The sequence below is a fragment of the Mustela nigripes genome, chromosome 10 (assembly GCF_022355385.1).
Source record: "Mustela nigripes isolate SB6536 chromosome 10, MUSNIG.SB6536, whole genome shotgun sequence".
In the NCBI taxonomy this organism is placed as follows: Eukaryota; Metazoa; Chordata; class Mammalia; order Carnivora; family Mustelidae; genus Mustela; species Mustela nigripes.
Genome location: NC_081566.1, coordinates 19,810,876 through 19,826,642, shown reverse-complemented (window position 1 = coordinate 19,826,642; position 15,767 = coordinate 19,810,876). Strand labels below are relative to the sequence as shown.

General features: G+C 44.2%; 2 protein-coding genes across 4 annotated transcripts in view; one reads left to right on the top strand and one right to left on the bottom strand.

Moving 5' to 3' along the window:
- Positions 1-474, bottom strand: part of TSEN15 (tRNA splicing endonuclease subunit 15) — a 40,087-nt gene extending 39,613 nt beyond the window's left edge. The window contains exon 1 of the mRNA XM_059412762.1: positions 264-474. Coding sequence (XP_059268745.1) covers positions 264-401 — 138 coding nt within the window. The 5' untranslated portion in view covers positions 402-474. The remainder of the gene's footprint in view (positions 1-263) is intronic.
- Positions 475-918: 444 nt separating this feature from the next.
- The window catches only part of COLGALT2 (collagen beta(1-O)galactosyltransferase 2), a 112,298-nt gene continuing 97,449 nt past the window's right edge, over positions 919-15,767 (top strand). Inside the window, exon 1 of one of the 3 annotated variants that reach the window (XM_059412761.1) lies at positions 919-1,087. Coding sequence is in view for 2 of the 3 variants with exons in the window: in XM_059412760.1 (XP_059268743.1) it covers positions 10,924-11,186 (263 nt within the window). In the remaining variant the exon portion in view is untranslated. Of the gene's footprint in view, positions 1,088-10,626; positions 11,187-15,767 lie in introns of those variants that run through there. The other 2 variants (XM_059412760.1, XM_059412759.1) reach the window with 2 other exon arrangements.

Sequence of the window (15,767 nt, the reverse complement as noted above, 5' to 3'; positions counted from 1 at the left end):
TCGGGGCCGGGGCCGGGGTCGGGGCCGGGGCGGGGCGGGGGCCGGGGCCGGGGCCGGGGCGGGGCGGGGGTGTCAGAACAATAGTTCAACTCAGTTAAGCAAACAAAACCTAGACGGCCCGCCACGCGCGCTGTGCACGCGGGTCCCCTTCTCGGAGGTTCGCGCACAAACTCGGCGACCCGGCCCCGCAAGGAGGCGAGGGCCGAGGGTCCCTCTAGGGAAGGGGCCAGGATCGGCGCCCGGCTTCTCTCGCGCCTTCTGACCTTTGGGTGGGTGCCCATCCAGGCGTCCTCCGGAGCCCATGGGTGGGCGCCGCCGCCGCCGCCACCACCGCCGCCAACGCCGCCCGGGCCCAGGCCGCTGCAGCCCGGGGTGGGCTCGGAATCGTCGCGCTCCGCCATGCCGGGCAGGGGGGCGAGCCGCTGGTGCACCGCGCCCTGAGCCCGGCCAGAAGCAGGGGCGCGCGCGCGTCCGGGTTCCGCTTCCCCGGCGCGCGCCGCCTGCGGGCGGAGGGCCGCACAGCCCGGGAGGGAAGTGAGATGAGCCCCGCCTCCTGGCCGGTGTGGCTGGAACCCGTGCGCGGAGGCTCGGGTTCCGCTCGGCGAGAATTCACACCTGGGCAGACGGCCGCGGGGAGACCGTTCCAGGGGACGCCTAGCCCAGAAGCCCGGCGCTCTCCGTCGGCCGGTGCTGTCTGCAGCCCCGCTGAGAGCCTGGGATCCACCGAACGCCTCTGCGCCTTCCGCCGCCGCCGCAGGTCTCCGATTCCTGGGAGCAGGAAGAGCCTCGCCGTTCCCTGCCAGGTCACTTCTGCAAGTGTGGACGTCGCTGAGCTCTCTGTGGAAGAAAGGGGAAAGAAGAGAGACCGGGACGGCCAAGAACCGTGTTTTCCGGCGGGACCCGGGTTTCGGGAGCGGAGGAGCGGGAGTTGACACCGTGCAGTGAGCGGTCCGGACAGCGAGGTGCAAACCGGCCTGGGCGGGTGACCTGGAAACCCAGGCCGCGGAGTTTCAGAGAGGCAGGGGAGGACATCTGAGGCATTGACAGTAGAATCCAGAACCTCGGCAGCTTACTCATAAGACCCAAGGTAGGATTCGAAATGTCAAGAAGATGAGTCCTTTTTTTTGTTTGTTTGTTTTTTAGTTTGACCCTGAGATTGAAACGGACAGGTAAGGCTTTTAAACGATGACAACTCTCCTCGATAAAGTAAAACAAAACATGTTTTCAGTAAATGAAAAGCTCAGGACACAAATAAGTCTCATAAGGGAAAAAGAAAAAAGAGCAAGTGGAAATTGTGAAAAATTAAAGTTTCAGGGAAAAAAAAAAAACCTTCGCTGGGTGGATTTAACAGCCTAATGGAAATTACAGAGGAAAAATTAAGTGAACTTGAAGGTAGAGTCATCATCCAAAATAAACAATAAACAGAAAAATCATTTTAAAAAATGGACAGAACCTCAGAGACCTGCTGCATGACATCAAACAATTCAACATACCTGTAAATCAGATACCAGAAGGGGAAAAGAAAAACTATGGGGCAGGAAAAAAAAAAAATTGAAAAAAATAAATAATGAAAAATTGCACCAAATCTGATGAAAGAGAAATTTGCAGGTACAAAATGCTACATGAATAACAAGCAAAAGAGACATGGTGAAGCCCATACTGAGGTCAACTTGTTAAAAGCCACATGAAAAGTTTGAATGCATCAGGGAGAGAGAGGGAGGAAGAGAGGGGGAGCAAGCATGGAGGGAAGGAGAAAGAAAAAAGAAAGCAGTGCCTGCCATACACGGAAAAGAAGTGCATCTATTCCTGATGTGAGGGAAAACCACACATGAAGATTCATAAATTGTCCCAGAATGTATTTCATTTAAATGAAGCCATTAAACTGTATTTCCACAAAGCAGCAGCTAACCCCCAAAGAAGCAAATGACACTGAAATTAGTAGGCTCCCTGAAGCACTGATCAGCGACACTAATTCAAGTTATTAGAAGTAGGTAAATCTTTCTGACTCCTAAAGATCACAGTCAGTTCCATTGATGGTATTTACGGAAGAATTAACAGCATTTTGTTCCTAATATGAATAGAGGGAACATTTTATAAATCAGTAAGGAGATCCAGTAGAATTAGGTACTGTGTGAACAAGGCCAAACATCTGGGGAAGATTGTGATTTTAAGCTTAAGGAAAAAAGGGAGTGAAGGAATCCAGAAGGATGCAGAAAGAGCCATAGACTAAAAAAGCTAATGCTACCCTTCAGCAAATAAATGAAGTTCTATACCTTAGAAAAAGCATGAAGCATTTTAGCATGATTCTGACTTTTAATGTCATTGTCTAATACAAAGAGTTAAAGACAAAATGGACAGTATTTCCATTTTAAACAATGAAACCATGAATAAAATTCTTGGCTACTGGGAATGTCTAAAACAGAGAACAAAGGATTTGGGAAAACTTAAAGTATAGACTCAAAATGAGTTTTGTGGCCATCTAAAGTGAAACCCGCAAGAGAACTGGTTAGAATTTCAGCTTCTCAGGGACTGAAGAATTTCTCCTTTTATAATGCTTCAATAGTTAACTATTTTAGAGAAATAAAGTGACTGGGGGAAAAGCTAGGTAAGTAACAACAAATAAAATTCTCCTTGAGTATACTGGATGTAATCAAATTCAGTGTAATCTGGCACTGGCTCTACTGATTTCCCATTTTGATATCTGAGCCAGACCATTTTATTCCTATTTTTAAAAAACCAGTAATGTCTAAGCAGAGACATTTTAATTCAACTAGAGTCTCAAGGGAAAAAATGAGCCTTGAATTGTGATGTGAGTTTTTCGTGTTTTTAAAAAGAAAAGGTGTTTTACAAAGTATCATATAAGACAGTGATCTCAAGCTGAAAAAGAGAAGTCAGCATTCTGTGTCAGCTTTTAATACGATGGTTGTAAGAATGCTCATATATATTTTGTTCCTTCTTTTGCACATAAAGCATACAATTTCCCATCCTCTGTATTTTGAGGAGAATACATGAGATGTTTATACCTTTAGTAAAATATTTAGGATGTTATGATAGTTTACCATGCATGTGTATGAGGAATATGAGGGACCTCTATTATATAAAAAGAATTTAGAATGATCCAAAATATTATCTCCAATTTCTCAAATTTAAGAGTACAATCTAAACCCCTCACTTACAAAATCAGGATATATATATTAATTTTTAAAATACTGCTTCCATTTGGAACCAAAACAACAACAAAAATAGGGTACCAAGGATAAAGAGGAGCAACACTTTACAGATTATAAATGTTATTGTAGATGATTAGAAAAAGCCTAAATAAGTGGACAGACATACTGTGCTTCTGGAGAGAAAGATTAAGTATCATAAAGGTGGTAAGTACCCCCACACTGATCTATAAATTCTAGCAACTCTAATCACAGTCCTAAGAGGAATTTCCCTAATATCTGATAAACTGGTTCTGAAATAATGGGCATAAAAGGGCCAGTAATAATGAAGACCTTTCTGATGAACAAGCAAAGGGAACTTATTATAAAGGCCTATAATTGGGGCACCTGCATGACTCAGTGGGTTAAAGCCTCTGCCTTTGGCTCAGGTCATGGTCTCAGAGTCCTGGGATCGAGCTCGCATCGAGCCCCGCATTGGGCTCCCTGCTCGGCAGGAAGTCTGCTTCCTCCTCTCTCTCTGCCTGCCTCTCTGCCTACTTGTGATGTCTGTCTGTCCAATAAATAAATAAAATCTTTTTTAAAAAGGCCTATAATTAAGAGTATGTAATACTGGTACAGATATGTGATGGATAAACCAATGGAACCAAATACGGAGTCATACAAATATGGACAGAGTAATGTTGTAGGTGCTGGGAAGAGTTGAAACAACTATATATATATACTTATATATACATATACTTATATATATATAGTTATATATATATATATATATAATTGTATTCCTAATTGCATTATAAACAAAATAGATGCCAGATATCTTAAAGGTTTAACATGAAAAACAAATAAGTAAAGATTTTAGGAGAAAATGTAAAAGAACTTTTATGATCCCCAAGATAGAAAAGGATTTCCTAAGTAAAACACAAAAAATGCCAACCATATGAAAAAAGTTTGCTACATTTGACTATATTTCAATTAAGAATTTCTGACACAGAGATTGTATGGGGAAAAGAAGCCATTGACTTGGAAAAGGCATCTGTGATACATAATTGAAAGAAAGGATTCACATCTAGAATATATAAAGAATTCCTAAAAAATTAAGAAATGAAACAAAACACTCTATAAAAAATGGGAATACATTTTTAAAAGGACATGAATGGCTAGCAAACATGAATCGGTACTCAACTACATTGGTAGAAGAAGAAAATGTAAATTGAGTCAAGGGGATACCATAAAATACCCATGATATGGGTAACAAAAGCTGAGTAGGCCAAAAAGTAGAGCAGAGGAAAGATGCACAAATCCTATGATTTGCGATCCTATGCCCTCGTACATAGCCTAGAGTAATATTTTTCAAATGGAGGGCTAGGATCCTTACAGGTTGTGAAATAAAATGAGTGACTTGGGCCCAGTTTTAAAAAATGAATTATTTAAAATAGAAGAGAAAGTATCAGTATGCACAGCATGTAATTAGAAAACTGTTAGTAAGTATTGCTTTAGGAAACACTTTGTCTCTGTTATATATTTGTACTATACCATGATATCAAGTGGATTTCTCCCTGAAGGTTATGGTAAAAAAAAAAAAATCTTCTGTGGACCAGGAGACATGTATAAGAATATTTACAGAAGTATTGGTTGGAATAGGAACAACTAGGACAACCCAAATATCTATCAACAGAATAGGTACATTTATTGTTGTATAATCATACAACATACTACTATGTGAAAATAATGAACCCTAGCTTCTGTCAACAACTTGCATGAATCTCAAAAACCCTAACGTACTGTCAGAAATATTGGTCACAGAATAATATACAAAATATGATGTGATTTATATAAAACTCAAATACAACATGTATATAGATGTTCACAGCAACATTATTCATGACAGCCCAAAAGTAGAAACAACCCAAAATTTCATTATTTTATGAATGTATAAATAAAAGGTTGTTTGTCCATACAATGGAATATCACTCAGCAACTTCAAGGAGTGAAGTACTGATACGTGTGTTACAACATGGATGGGCCTTGAAAACATCATGCTAAGGGACAGGAGACAGTCACAAAGAGCTGCGTGTTGTATAATTCCACTTATATGAAATGTCTAGAATAGGCAAATCTATAGGGACAGAGTAGATTAGCTGTTCCCGACGGTTAGGATTAGCTGTTCCTCGGGCTAGGAAATGGGGATTGACTGCTAACAAATATGAGATTTCTTTTTGGGGTGATGAAAATGTTCTAAAGTTGATTATGGTGATGTTGCATAACTGTAAATACACTAAAAGCCATTGGATTGCATATTTCGGTAAAATGTATAACAATTAGAAAAAATATTCAGAAGTAGGCAACACGACTACGTATTTCGGAGGTGTATTAGGAGGGGTTATCCAGAGGAACGGAATCAGTAGGCTGCGTGTGTGCATGTACATACACACACACAGACACACACACACACACACACACAGACTCAGAGAGAAAGAGAGAGCGAGCCTCTATTAAGGAGCTGGCTAGTGCAGTTTTGGGGGCTGGCAAATGCAAGATTCGTAGGGCAGACTGGTAGTCTTGATACATAGGATATAGTTGATGCTGCAGTCTTGAGCTCAAAGGCGGCCTGGAGGCTGAGTTCTTTCCTTCTTAGAGGACCTCAATCTTTTCTCATAAGGCCTTCCACTAATCGAATGAGGGCCGCCACACTATGAAAGGTAAACTGTTGTTGTTGTTTTTAAAGATTTTATGTATTTACTTGACAGATAGAGATCGCAAGTAGACAGAAAGGCAGGCAGAGAGAGAGAGAGGGAAGCAAGCTCCCTGCTGAGCAGAGAGCCCGATGCGGAACTCGATCCCAGGACCCTGAGATCATGAACTGAGCCGAAGGCAGTGGCCCAACCCACTGAGCCACTCAGGTGCCCGAAAGGAAATCTGTTCTACTCAAAGTTTACTGATTTAATTATTAGTTGCATCAAGAAAATACCTCAAAGACACATCTAGATTTGTTTAACCTACTACTGGGTACATTGCCTAGCCAAACTGACCCACAAAATTTACCATCACTGGAGGTAAAGTTAAGAAACTGATTAATACAAAATTCAGGCTAGTGCTTGTCTCTGGGGAGTAGAGCAGAATTTTGTGACAGGGAGGGATACCCAGAGGGTGTCAAAGTTGATGGTTCATGTTCTGTTTCTCAGGATGGGTGCTAGGTATGTGGACTTTGATTTTATTGGTAGTATTTGAATATATAAAATATTAAATAGATAATGTATGTATTCCATGTTTATTAAATATTTTATTTTGGCTTTGTCTAAGAATTAGACTAAAAGTGATATTAAATTGGTCATTTCTGTATATAAAATACTTAAACAGCTGCAGACATGCAGTCTTAAATAATACTTGGCTCTGTAAATGTGAAAAGGTACCAAAAGCAATTCCCAGTCGAAAAAAATCACATCTCTGTCTCTAGATGTGTATTCACATTTTCTGTCAACATAAGTGTTGAATTTCACTAGCAGGAATGAGAACAAACTCACAATTAAAACACCCAAATTAAAAATGCCATATTAAAACTATCCCAAAACATTCAACAGTGGTTGTGGTGGGGTAGTAGATTTGCAATAGTTTTTTTTTCCTTTTTCCATGTTCAACATATTTTTTATCTTGTTAATGAAATATATTTCAATAAATCATTGAATTTGGAACCACTGGCATAGAAGGACTAAATCTACCCTACACGTTCATGTTAAAATATATCTGCCGACATACTTAGCTTGTTTTAAATGAACCTTCCTATTTCCTTCTGTCCCTAACTCTATACCTGCCACTCTCTCTCCCTTCCCTTCTCCTTCCTTCTTTCCCTCCTTCCCTCCTACCTTCTCTGTTGCTCTATCGAAATCATCCACTGCAATATTGAATGGAGGTGCTGAGTTAGGACATTCTTGTCTTGTTCTTGATCTTAGGAGGAAAACATTCATTCTTTCACCATTAAATATATTGTTGGGTGTAGGGTATTGTGCATGGCCTTTATCAGGTTGAGTGAGCTCAATATGAGACTGCACATTGGATTTTGTAAAATTCTTTTGAGTGATTTTTAAAATATCGAACGAACTTTGTGTTAAGATCTATTCTATTGGCAACTTTCAAGTGTATGATATGGTGTTCTTAACTATTGTCATCGTGTTGTACATTACATCCCCAGAACTGATTCCTTTTGTAAACAGATGGTTGTACCCTTTGACCACCTTCACCCATTCCCCCATCCTCCAATCCTGACAACCACCATTCTACTCTCTGTCTCTGTGAGTTTAGCTTTTTTAGATTCCATATATAACCATATAACAGAGTTCTCTGATCTATTTTCCTTAGCTTAATAGCCTCAAAGTTCACATGTTGTCACAAATGAAGGGATTTCCTTCTTTTTATAAATGTATATTTCATGTACACACACACACACACACACACACACACACACACACAGACACACACACAGAGGCCACATTTTCTTTATCCATTCACCCATCAGCAGACACTTATTTTTTCATGTCGTGGCTACTATAGATAATGCTGCAATGAATATCTGGGTGCATATCTGGGTGCAGATATGTTTTTGAGACTATTACTTCATTTTCTTCACATCTAAAAGCAGAAGTGGAATCACTAGATTACATGATCTATTTTTAATGTTTTGAAAAAACTCCATACTGTTTTCCATAATGGTTACCTCAATTTGCATTCCCACCAATAGTGTACAGATTGCTTCCTTTTCTCCACATCCTTGACAGCATTTGTTACCTATTGTCTTTTCAATCCTAGTCCTACTAATAGGTGTGAGGTGATATGTCGTTGTGGTTTTGATTTGCATTTCCCTGATGATTTCCTTGATGATGCTGAGCACATTTTCATGCACCTGTCAGCCATTTGTATATCTTCTTTGGGAAAATATCTGTGCAGGTCTTTGACCATTTGAAAATAGGATTATTGGCGTGCTATTGTTGCATGAGTTCCTTGTATACTTTGGATATTAACCCCCTTATCAGATACATGGTTTGGAAACATTTTCTCCATTCTTTTCATCATTTTAGTTTAAGGTAGTCCGACTTGTTTATTTTTCTTTTGTTGCTTGTGCCTTTGGTATCATTTTGAAAAAAAGTCATTACCAATACCAATGTTAAGGAGCTTTTTCCTGTATTTTCTTGTAGGAATTACGCAGTTCCAGTTCTTACGCTTAGGTCTTTAAACTGTTTCAAGTTAATTTTTCAAGTGGCGTAAAGACTAGTGAAGTCTTCCAATCCATAAACAGAGGATATATTTCCACTTATTTTTGTCATCTTCAATTTCCTTCATCAATAGTTTTCAATGTACAGATCTTTCACTTCCTTCATTAAATTTATTCCTAAATATTTTATTGTTTTTGATGCCACTGAAAATTGGATTTTTTTCCAGGTAGTTTGTTGTTAGTGTATATACCCAACTTATTTTTGCATATTGATTTTGTATCTTGTAATTTTACTGAATTCATTAGTTAGCCCAATGGGTAATAGAGTTTTGCAAAGTTTATATATTCTGCTATGGAATTTGCTTCTGCACCAAGCTTTGTCTGCAGACTAATTAAATATACACTACATTTCACACATATAAACTATTGTTTCATATTATATGCCTGTTCTTATGATTATTTCACAGAATGTGAAATGTGTATTTTACAAATCTCCACAATCAGGGAAAATTTCATTTTCTTTGCCAGGCCATAAATGGTTAACAGGTTTTGGTTTTGTTTGTTTGTTTGTTTTGTTTTGTTTTGTAATCAGCCAGGAGAACATTCAGAAAACTGAATACACCCTGCAAGACTAGGCTCTAGGAACGCCAGCAAGTGTCCATCAATCCCATGTCATCCCGGGGAAAGGGCACACTAACAGTCCCTGTGGTCTATATGCAGGATAGCAATGGCAGTTTCCAAAGGAGGATGGAGGAGAAGGAAATATACGTAGGCCACTCTATATAAAAGTTTATGTCAGAGAAAAGGTTAGACCAGGAAACATAGATTTGCATGATGCAATTATGCTGGGAGACCATACTGCTCTAGAAGAGTAGCAAGCACATTATGAAGGGGCACCTGGTGACGGTGCAAACACAGGTAGAAACAGGTCCAGGAAAGTGAGAACTGAAAAGAGAGGTCACTGAATCTTCCAGAATGCTGAGGTCATCTGTTGGCTTTGCTGGAACAGCCTCTGTAAAGAAGCAGGCGAGGTAGGAGATGAAGAAGTGGATAAAGCAAGTGTAGACCCCTTTTTGAAGGAGCTTGGTGAAGACTGAGGGGATTGCTACAAGACACAGGATTAAAAGAACATTTTTTTTTTTCAAGGATAGGAGAGGACTACGTTTTTATCCTGAGGGGGAGGAGCTGGTAGAAAGTAAAGATAAACTATGGAGCAAAGCCAAGTCATGGATGAGAACGGAAAGGATGGAGTCAAAATCTCTGTTAGGAATAGGAGCCTGCAAGGAGGGATATTAGTGACAGGCCATTGAGGGAGTTCAGCAAAGGAGGTGAAAGTCTTCTGAGGACCTGAGGGGGTGAGAGGAGAGCGATGAAGACTTCTAATAGTTGCAAAGGAGAGACACAAAAGAAGTAAAAAATCTGTGGGACAGGGCTGAGGGTGAACTGGGGTTGGAGGTCATGGATGTGCGGTGGTACCAACCCATCCTGCACATAGACAGATCAAAAGCTACACAATTCCATAAAGAAGGAACTCCAGATTTCATTCCTCTCTTTCCTATGTTATGTTCGAAGAGCAGATATCCTGTGGCAGTCTATCCTAGTAATGACATTTTATGTGCTAATTGTGTTCTTCCTTCACCTTTTCTTCTCTTTCCTTATTTCTCTCTCTCCTACTCCAACAGGTATGAATTTTCCCTGCATTTGTTACTCTTTGCGTCACTAAGGAAAAAGAAAATCATTTAGATGAAACTTGTCTTTTATGCCATCCTGTGAGGAAGCACAGGACCCTGGTGGGGTGGGGGGGGGGGGAGAGGTGGGGGTTCTTAAGGCGCCTTCAGGGGCTTCCTCTTAATTGCGAAGGATTCAGTCTGACTCTCATTCTCCAAGTCTGCAAGCTTGGCATAATGGGGTTCTGCTCAGTCAAGGATGAACTTCAAGAGGAATTGAGTGAGTGCATAGGGAAATGCAAACACTCTGCCTTTGTGGAAGTTAAAAAAAAAAAAAAAGTTTACCATAGTAATGGATACCTGGGTGACTTTCCATTTTAGAACTCTACCCGTCCAGTCAATAGGTGCATTATGCAAAACTGGATACATTGCATCACTGTGAAGGGCTTTAGACTGCGGTTTGCAAAAGCAGAATAAATTTTCTCGGAGTTGCACCGTTATGTACACACACACACACACACACACACACACGCTCATTGGCAGAGACGGCCACACCTCGCGGCCCCGGGGGAAGCCACAGACCTCAGCTGTAGGAGCTGAGCCTGGACTGGAGGAACTTTCCGCGGGACTCGGCACGGACAGCCCCCCACACGCGGCTGTCCGCGAGCCGGAGCCCCAGCGTGCGCGGCGGCCGCAGGTACTCGGTGCGCCCCCGCTTCAGGGCCTGGCGGGGGCGGCGGCGGCCGGAGGCTGGGGAGCTGCAGGGCCAGGTGCCAGCGCGCGCGCGCGCCAGCAGACCCGGCGGCCGCGTCCCCCGTCTGGCGCTCGCAGCGGGCCTCCGCGCCCTCGGGCCGCCAGTCTACCGCCGCCCGCCGCGGCCGCGAACATGGCCGCGCGCCGCGCCGCCACCCTCGCCTACTCGCTGCTGCTCCTGTCCGCCGCTCTGCTCCGCCGCGGCTGCCGGGCGCGCTTCGCCGCGGAGCCCGACTCGGAGCACGACGAAGAGGAGCCGGAGGTTTTCCCCGAGTCGCCGGTGCAGAGACCCACCGTGCTCGTGGCCATCCTCGCCCGCAACGCGGCGCACGCGCTGCCTCACTTCCTCGGCTGCCTGGAGCGGCTGGACTACCCCAAGAGCAGGATGGCCATCTGGTGAGCGCGCCGGGCTGCCGCCGCCCGGCCCGGGAGCGGGGGGCACGCGGGGAGCGGGGGGGCGCGCACCCCCGGACGCCCCGCGCCGCTCCCGGGCGGATGCGAGCCGGAGGTCGCGTTGGGGAAGGACGCGCGGGGCTGCGTGCGCCTGGGGTGCCCGTGGGGATGGCCAGCCCCGCCCGAGCTCCTGGGCGTGCGGGGAGGGGGGCGGTGTTGTGGGTCGGGGTGGCCTCGTCCCTTTCCCCGACAAGGGCTTGTGGGGACCCCGCAAGAGGGCCAGCGGCGCTGCCTTCCAACTCGCAAGGTTTCCTTTTTCCCGCCTCATACCCCTAGCCCTGGAGTGAGGCAATAGGGGTGCCCACCGCCGCCTGGTCGTCCGGACGCGCCGGGAAGCCTCACTGTGGCTGGCAGGGGGGCTGCGGAGCGGCTGGGTGGCGACCAGTGTGAGCCGCCCCGGCTTCCCGGGGTCCGGCTATGCTCTCCCACCTCAGAGGCCATGGTGGCTCCTGGTTCTCCCAGGGAGTAGGGGTGGCGGTCGGGGTGGAGAGGAGGTATGGACTCAGAGTCTGAGGTTAGGTGGGACTCACGGTGTCTTCTCAACCGCGCCACCAAGGCGGGCCCTGTCGCCGCCGCGCGCTTTTGGCAGTGCGCGTCCTGGGCTCCCTCCTGGGGCTCATTCCTCGCCACAGAGGCAAAGCACGCGGGGTGCTCCGGGGGGACCGAGCTGCCTTCTAGAAGGCAGACAGCCAAGTTGTGTCGCCCCGGGATAGAGCCCGGCGCCCGGTACTGTGCTTGTTGCGGGGAGGGCTGGGACATCAGCGGCTGACCGGCGGCCGCCCGCACCGACTTCTGGAACTCGGTCAGGTCTCGCGCCTTTAGAAAGGCGGGTGTCAGAGGGCGAGACGTTGGTGGTCAGGGGGGCCCGCCGAAAGGCCGGTGTTGGAGGAGGTGGACGCTGGCCGCGGGGGTAGGCCGCCGGGAACGGGACAAGAGAGCTCTGGTCCTCTGAGGAAGACAGAGCCCAGCTCGCTCCGGAGCAGTTCGTGTTGCGTTGATGAAGGCAGCCGTCCTCACACAAGACACATCCTCAGAGCAGCAGAAAGAGAAGGGAGGAGGGTAGGGCAGTGGCCGGAATTGGCAGCCTGACCATACCTGGTGGTAGAGGTGCGGAGGTGAGAGCGCAAACACGAGATATAGAGCCGCTCTGTGCTATACACTGCTTTACTATGACCCTGTTATACGTGACTGCTGCCACGCAGAAGGGCGCGGGATGGGGAAAGGGAGAACGGGGGTGCAGCCAGCTTTTAAACCAGAAGGAAGAAGGATTTTTTTTTTTTTTAACCACTTCAATACCAAAGAAAATTTCACAAATGTCAGTTCTTAGATGCTCTCTTCAGGAGAGATGTTTTACAATATGGTCTTAGTCTTTATGCATTGTTTGGTTTTAAAGAACATTGTTCCATTTTAAGTTACTCTAGGAAGTTCGTGAAGGCTGCTGCAGGTAGGAAGCACAGGTTTTGCTACCGGATGTACAGACACCCTCTCTTCTATCATAGGATGAAGTTTTAAAAGAGACACTAGGATCCCTATTTTACAAATGAAGCAACTGTGAATCCGTTCAAGAACTCCCTTAAAGTCACAGAATTAATAAATGGTAAAACTGGAATTGGAACCCAAGTTTGCCTCTGAAGTCCGCCCTACAAAAATATGGTGGCAACATGATACAAACAAAATTAATTTAAACCTATAGGCTACAAATTAGGAGGCAAGCTGTTCGTCGCTCGCTTGGTAGGTGGCTTTGGGTCAGTTGTTTGGGGCCCATAGACATCAGTTTCCTCATAGGTAGAATGAAGGAATTGGAAGAAATGATTACCAATATACTTCCCAGCTCTTGAATTCCATGGATTTTGTGATATGATCAGAATCAACTAGCAGTGATTCTGTATCCTAAGTTCTCTGGATGTTCAATATTTTGTGGATGTTGACGTTCTTTTCAGATGGTTAGTATTCCAGTTCTCCATTGACTTTTGGGATCCATTTTCCCTTAACCTTGTTCAAGGCACAATTGTGCCTTGTCCCTTATGGCCAGAGTTGCAAAGTTTAGGAAAAAACTAAAGTTTGAACAGGCCTTGAGCCACCATTGCATTAGTCACTAAAGACTCTTGAGTTCTGGTTTAGAAACCTTATATCATTTATTAGGTACTAATAACCAAAAGGCCATTTAAACCTAGTCCTCTATAGCTCTCAAAGTACTTTCATTAACTGTGTCATCTCATTGGATCCTTACTACCACTCTGTAAAGAAATAAACTTATCTGCATGTTACAGAAGAAGACACTGTACCTGAAGTAACTGACTTAAGATTACACTTATTTACTAATTTCACGAATACATAATAAGAAGAGCTCACATTTATTCTAAGTATTTATTCTGAGCATTTATATTCACTCTTAGGTATGTACTGTGATTATACCCTTTTACAGATGAGAAAATTGAGGCACAGAGAGGTTATGCAAGCACACAGTCCTAATGACCAGCTTTTGTGAGATTAGGGCACTATGCCAGGTTCCAGCTAAGAAAAAGTTGAGTAAGGTGTGACTTCTCACAGACAAATATGGCTCTTTTTACTGGGCAGTGTAATGTGATCTGAATAGCATTTATAGGGTTTAAGGGCGTGACAAAGGACTTCTAGATTAGATTGGAGCAGTTATGTGGTCGGTCATGGAAGCCTTCTTGAGGACAGCTGACCCTTAGTTAGAAGCCAGTCTTGCAAGACAAATAGGAATTCACTAAAACCTGGAAAGTAAGGAAAGAGGGAACAGTGAGGGGAAAATGAAGACACTGGGACATTAACCAGAGTTTCCTGCAGGAGCAGTAGAGCAGGAGGTAGGTTTCCTGAGTGCAAATCTCCAGTTCACTGCATTGTACCACCATAGCTGCTAACTTCGAGACTGGCATTAGGCGAGTATTTGGCTGTGAATGTTATGGAATATTATCCTCCAGAAGGAAGCAGTAACTCAATTTAGGATGCTATAGCTTTGAAGAGCTTCTGTGAGTTACTTCCTTTTAGTCTCTTGGTCTCAAGCTCTACTCAATATTCTGAGATGCCGGACTGAGTATCCACCTGCGAAGCCAGCATCCACTAATGTCAAAGATGGTCAATGTCAAAACTGGCATTAGCTACCCAGAACTTTACACAACAGAACCAGGTGGCATATAGAGCCTGGGCTGCCAACTTCCATTTACTCTATTCTCTGAAGCTCAGTGCACACTCATCCTTCTCGTTCATCTGCTTACCTCTGACACTGGCTAGAGGAACATCTGGTAAGACTTCTTTCCTGTAGGAGTGAGAGGTATGGTTCATTGAGCATTCAGATTTCCCATTGCTGTATTTTTTTTTCCCCACTGAAAGTTCTGGAACATATTTGCCATCAGTATCAATAAATTGCCCTGAAAAATTTTACTGTCAGAGACTGAGTACAGTTATCTCAGTTAACGCTAAGTTTATTTGGATTAGATTGAATTAAAGAAAGTTTGTGTTTTAGAGACACTTTGTACCAGGCAAAGGGAAAACCTGTCACATTTACCACTCTGATCTCAAAACCCCCATCGAGTGAATAGTTCTCCTTCAAATATCATAACGGTGATAAGGAACTAAGATGTTCCTTGTGTTCTAATTAAAACCTGCACCGAGTTGATGAGAATCACAGCTGTGCCGAGAGCAACCCGTTTGGCCTGTGGCGTATGCACTGCGGTGGGTGCGCTTTACTTCAGTGGAGCCATGAATGGTGCCCTTAGCAACAGAGGGAAGGCTGACCTCATCCCCCTTCCCAAACCTGTGATTAAGGCGAGGAGTGCCAAGTTGCCATGATAATGAAAAATGGAGCAGGGCATGAAGAAAAACATTTGACCCAAAAGACACATTCAGTTTGTCTCTTGGAGCCTATGGTTGCCTGTGGGAAGACAGTGGGGACTCAGTCTGTGCCATCATAAGGCAGTAACTGCCATGTAATTATAGAACAGTCTGAGCATTTCATTTGGCAGAGGTTTGAAAAGTAGCATACTACATCAGGAACCATTGTATGGCTTTCTAAATCAAGAGACTGTTTTCTGCTGACATCGACATAAACATTGGTGGGCTTCTGCTCGTTCTGGGGTGCCTATCCCCACATTTTGCACATGACTTTGTTGCTGTAGTGTTTGGGAGATTACCTTGGATTATTCTTCACTTTTTGGTGCTCAGCCAGTAGCATTTTGGGGAATGTTTAATGAGACACACTAAAGTAGGTGTGTTTACAAAATGTTTCAGACCACTACTAGTGATAGTTTCTAGCACCAGCAAGAACAATGTTACATTTTATCATTACAGTCTTGACATTCAATGCTTATGTTATACCTATGAATAGACGTTTAGGCTCCTGGGTGAAAAATTAGATGAAACTTTGGTCCCCTTCTCTCTGTTAGTCTGTTTTCCTCACTTTTCCACCTCCTTTTTCTTCTTCTTATTCTTTCCCCCCAGCCTGGTAGTTTAGTAGTATCAAGGAGGGCGTATCCAAGTTTACAGTCAGTTATGCTAGGGTTT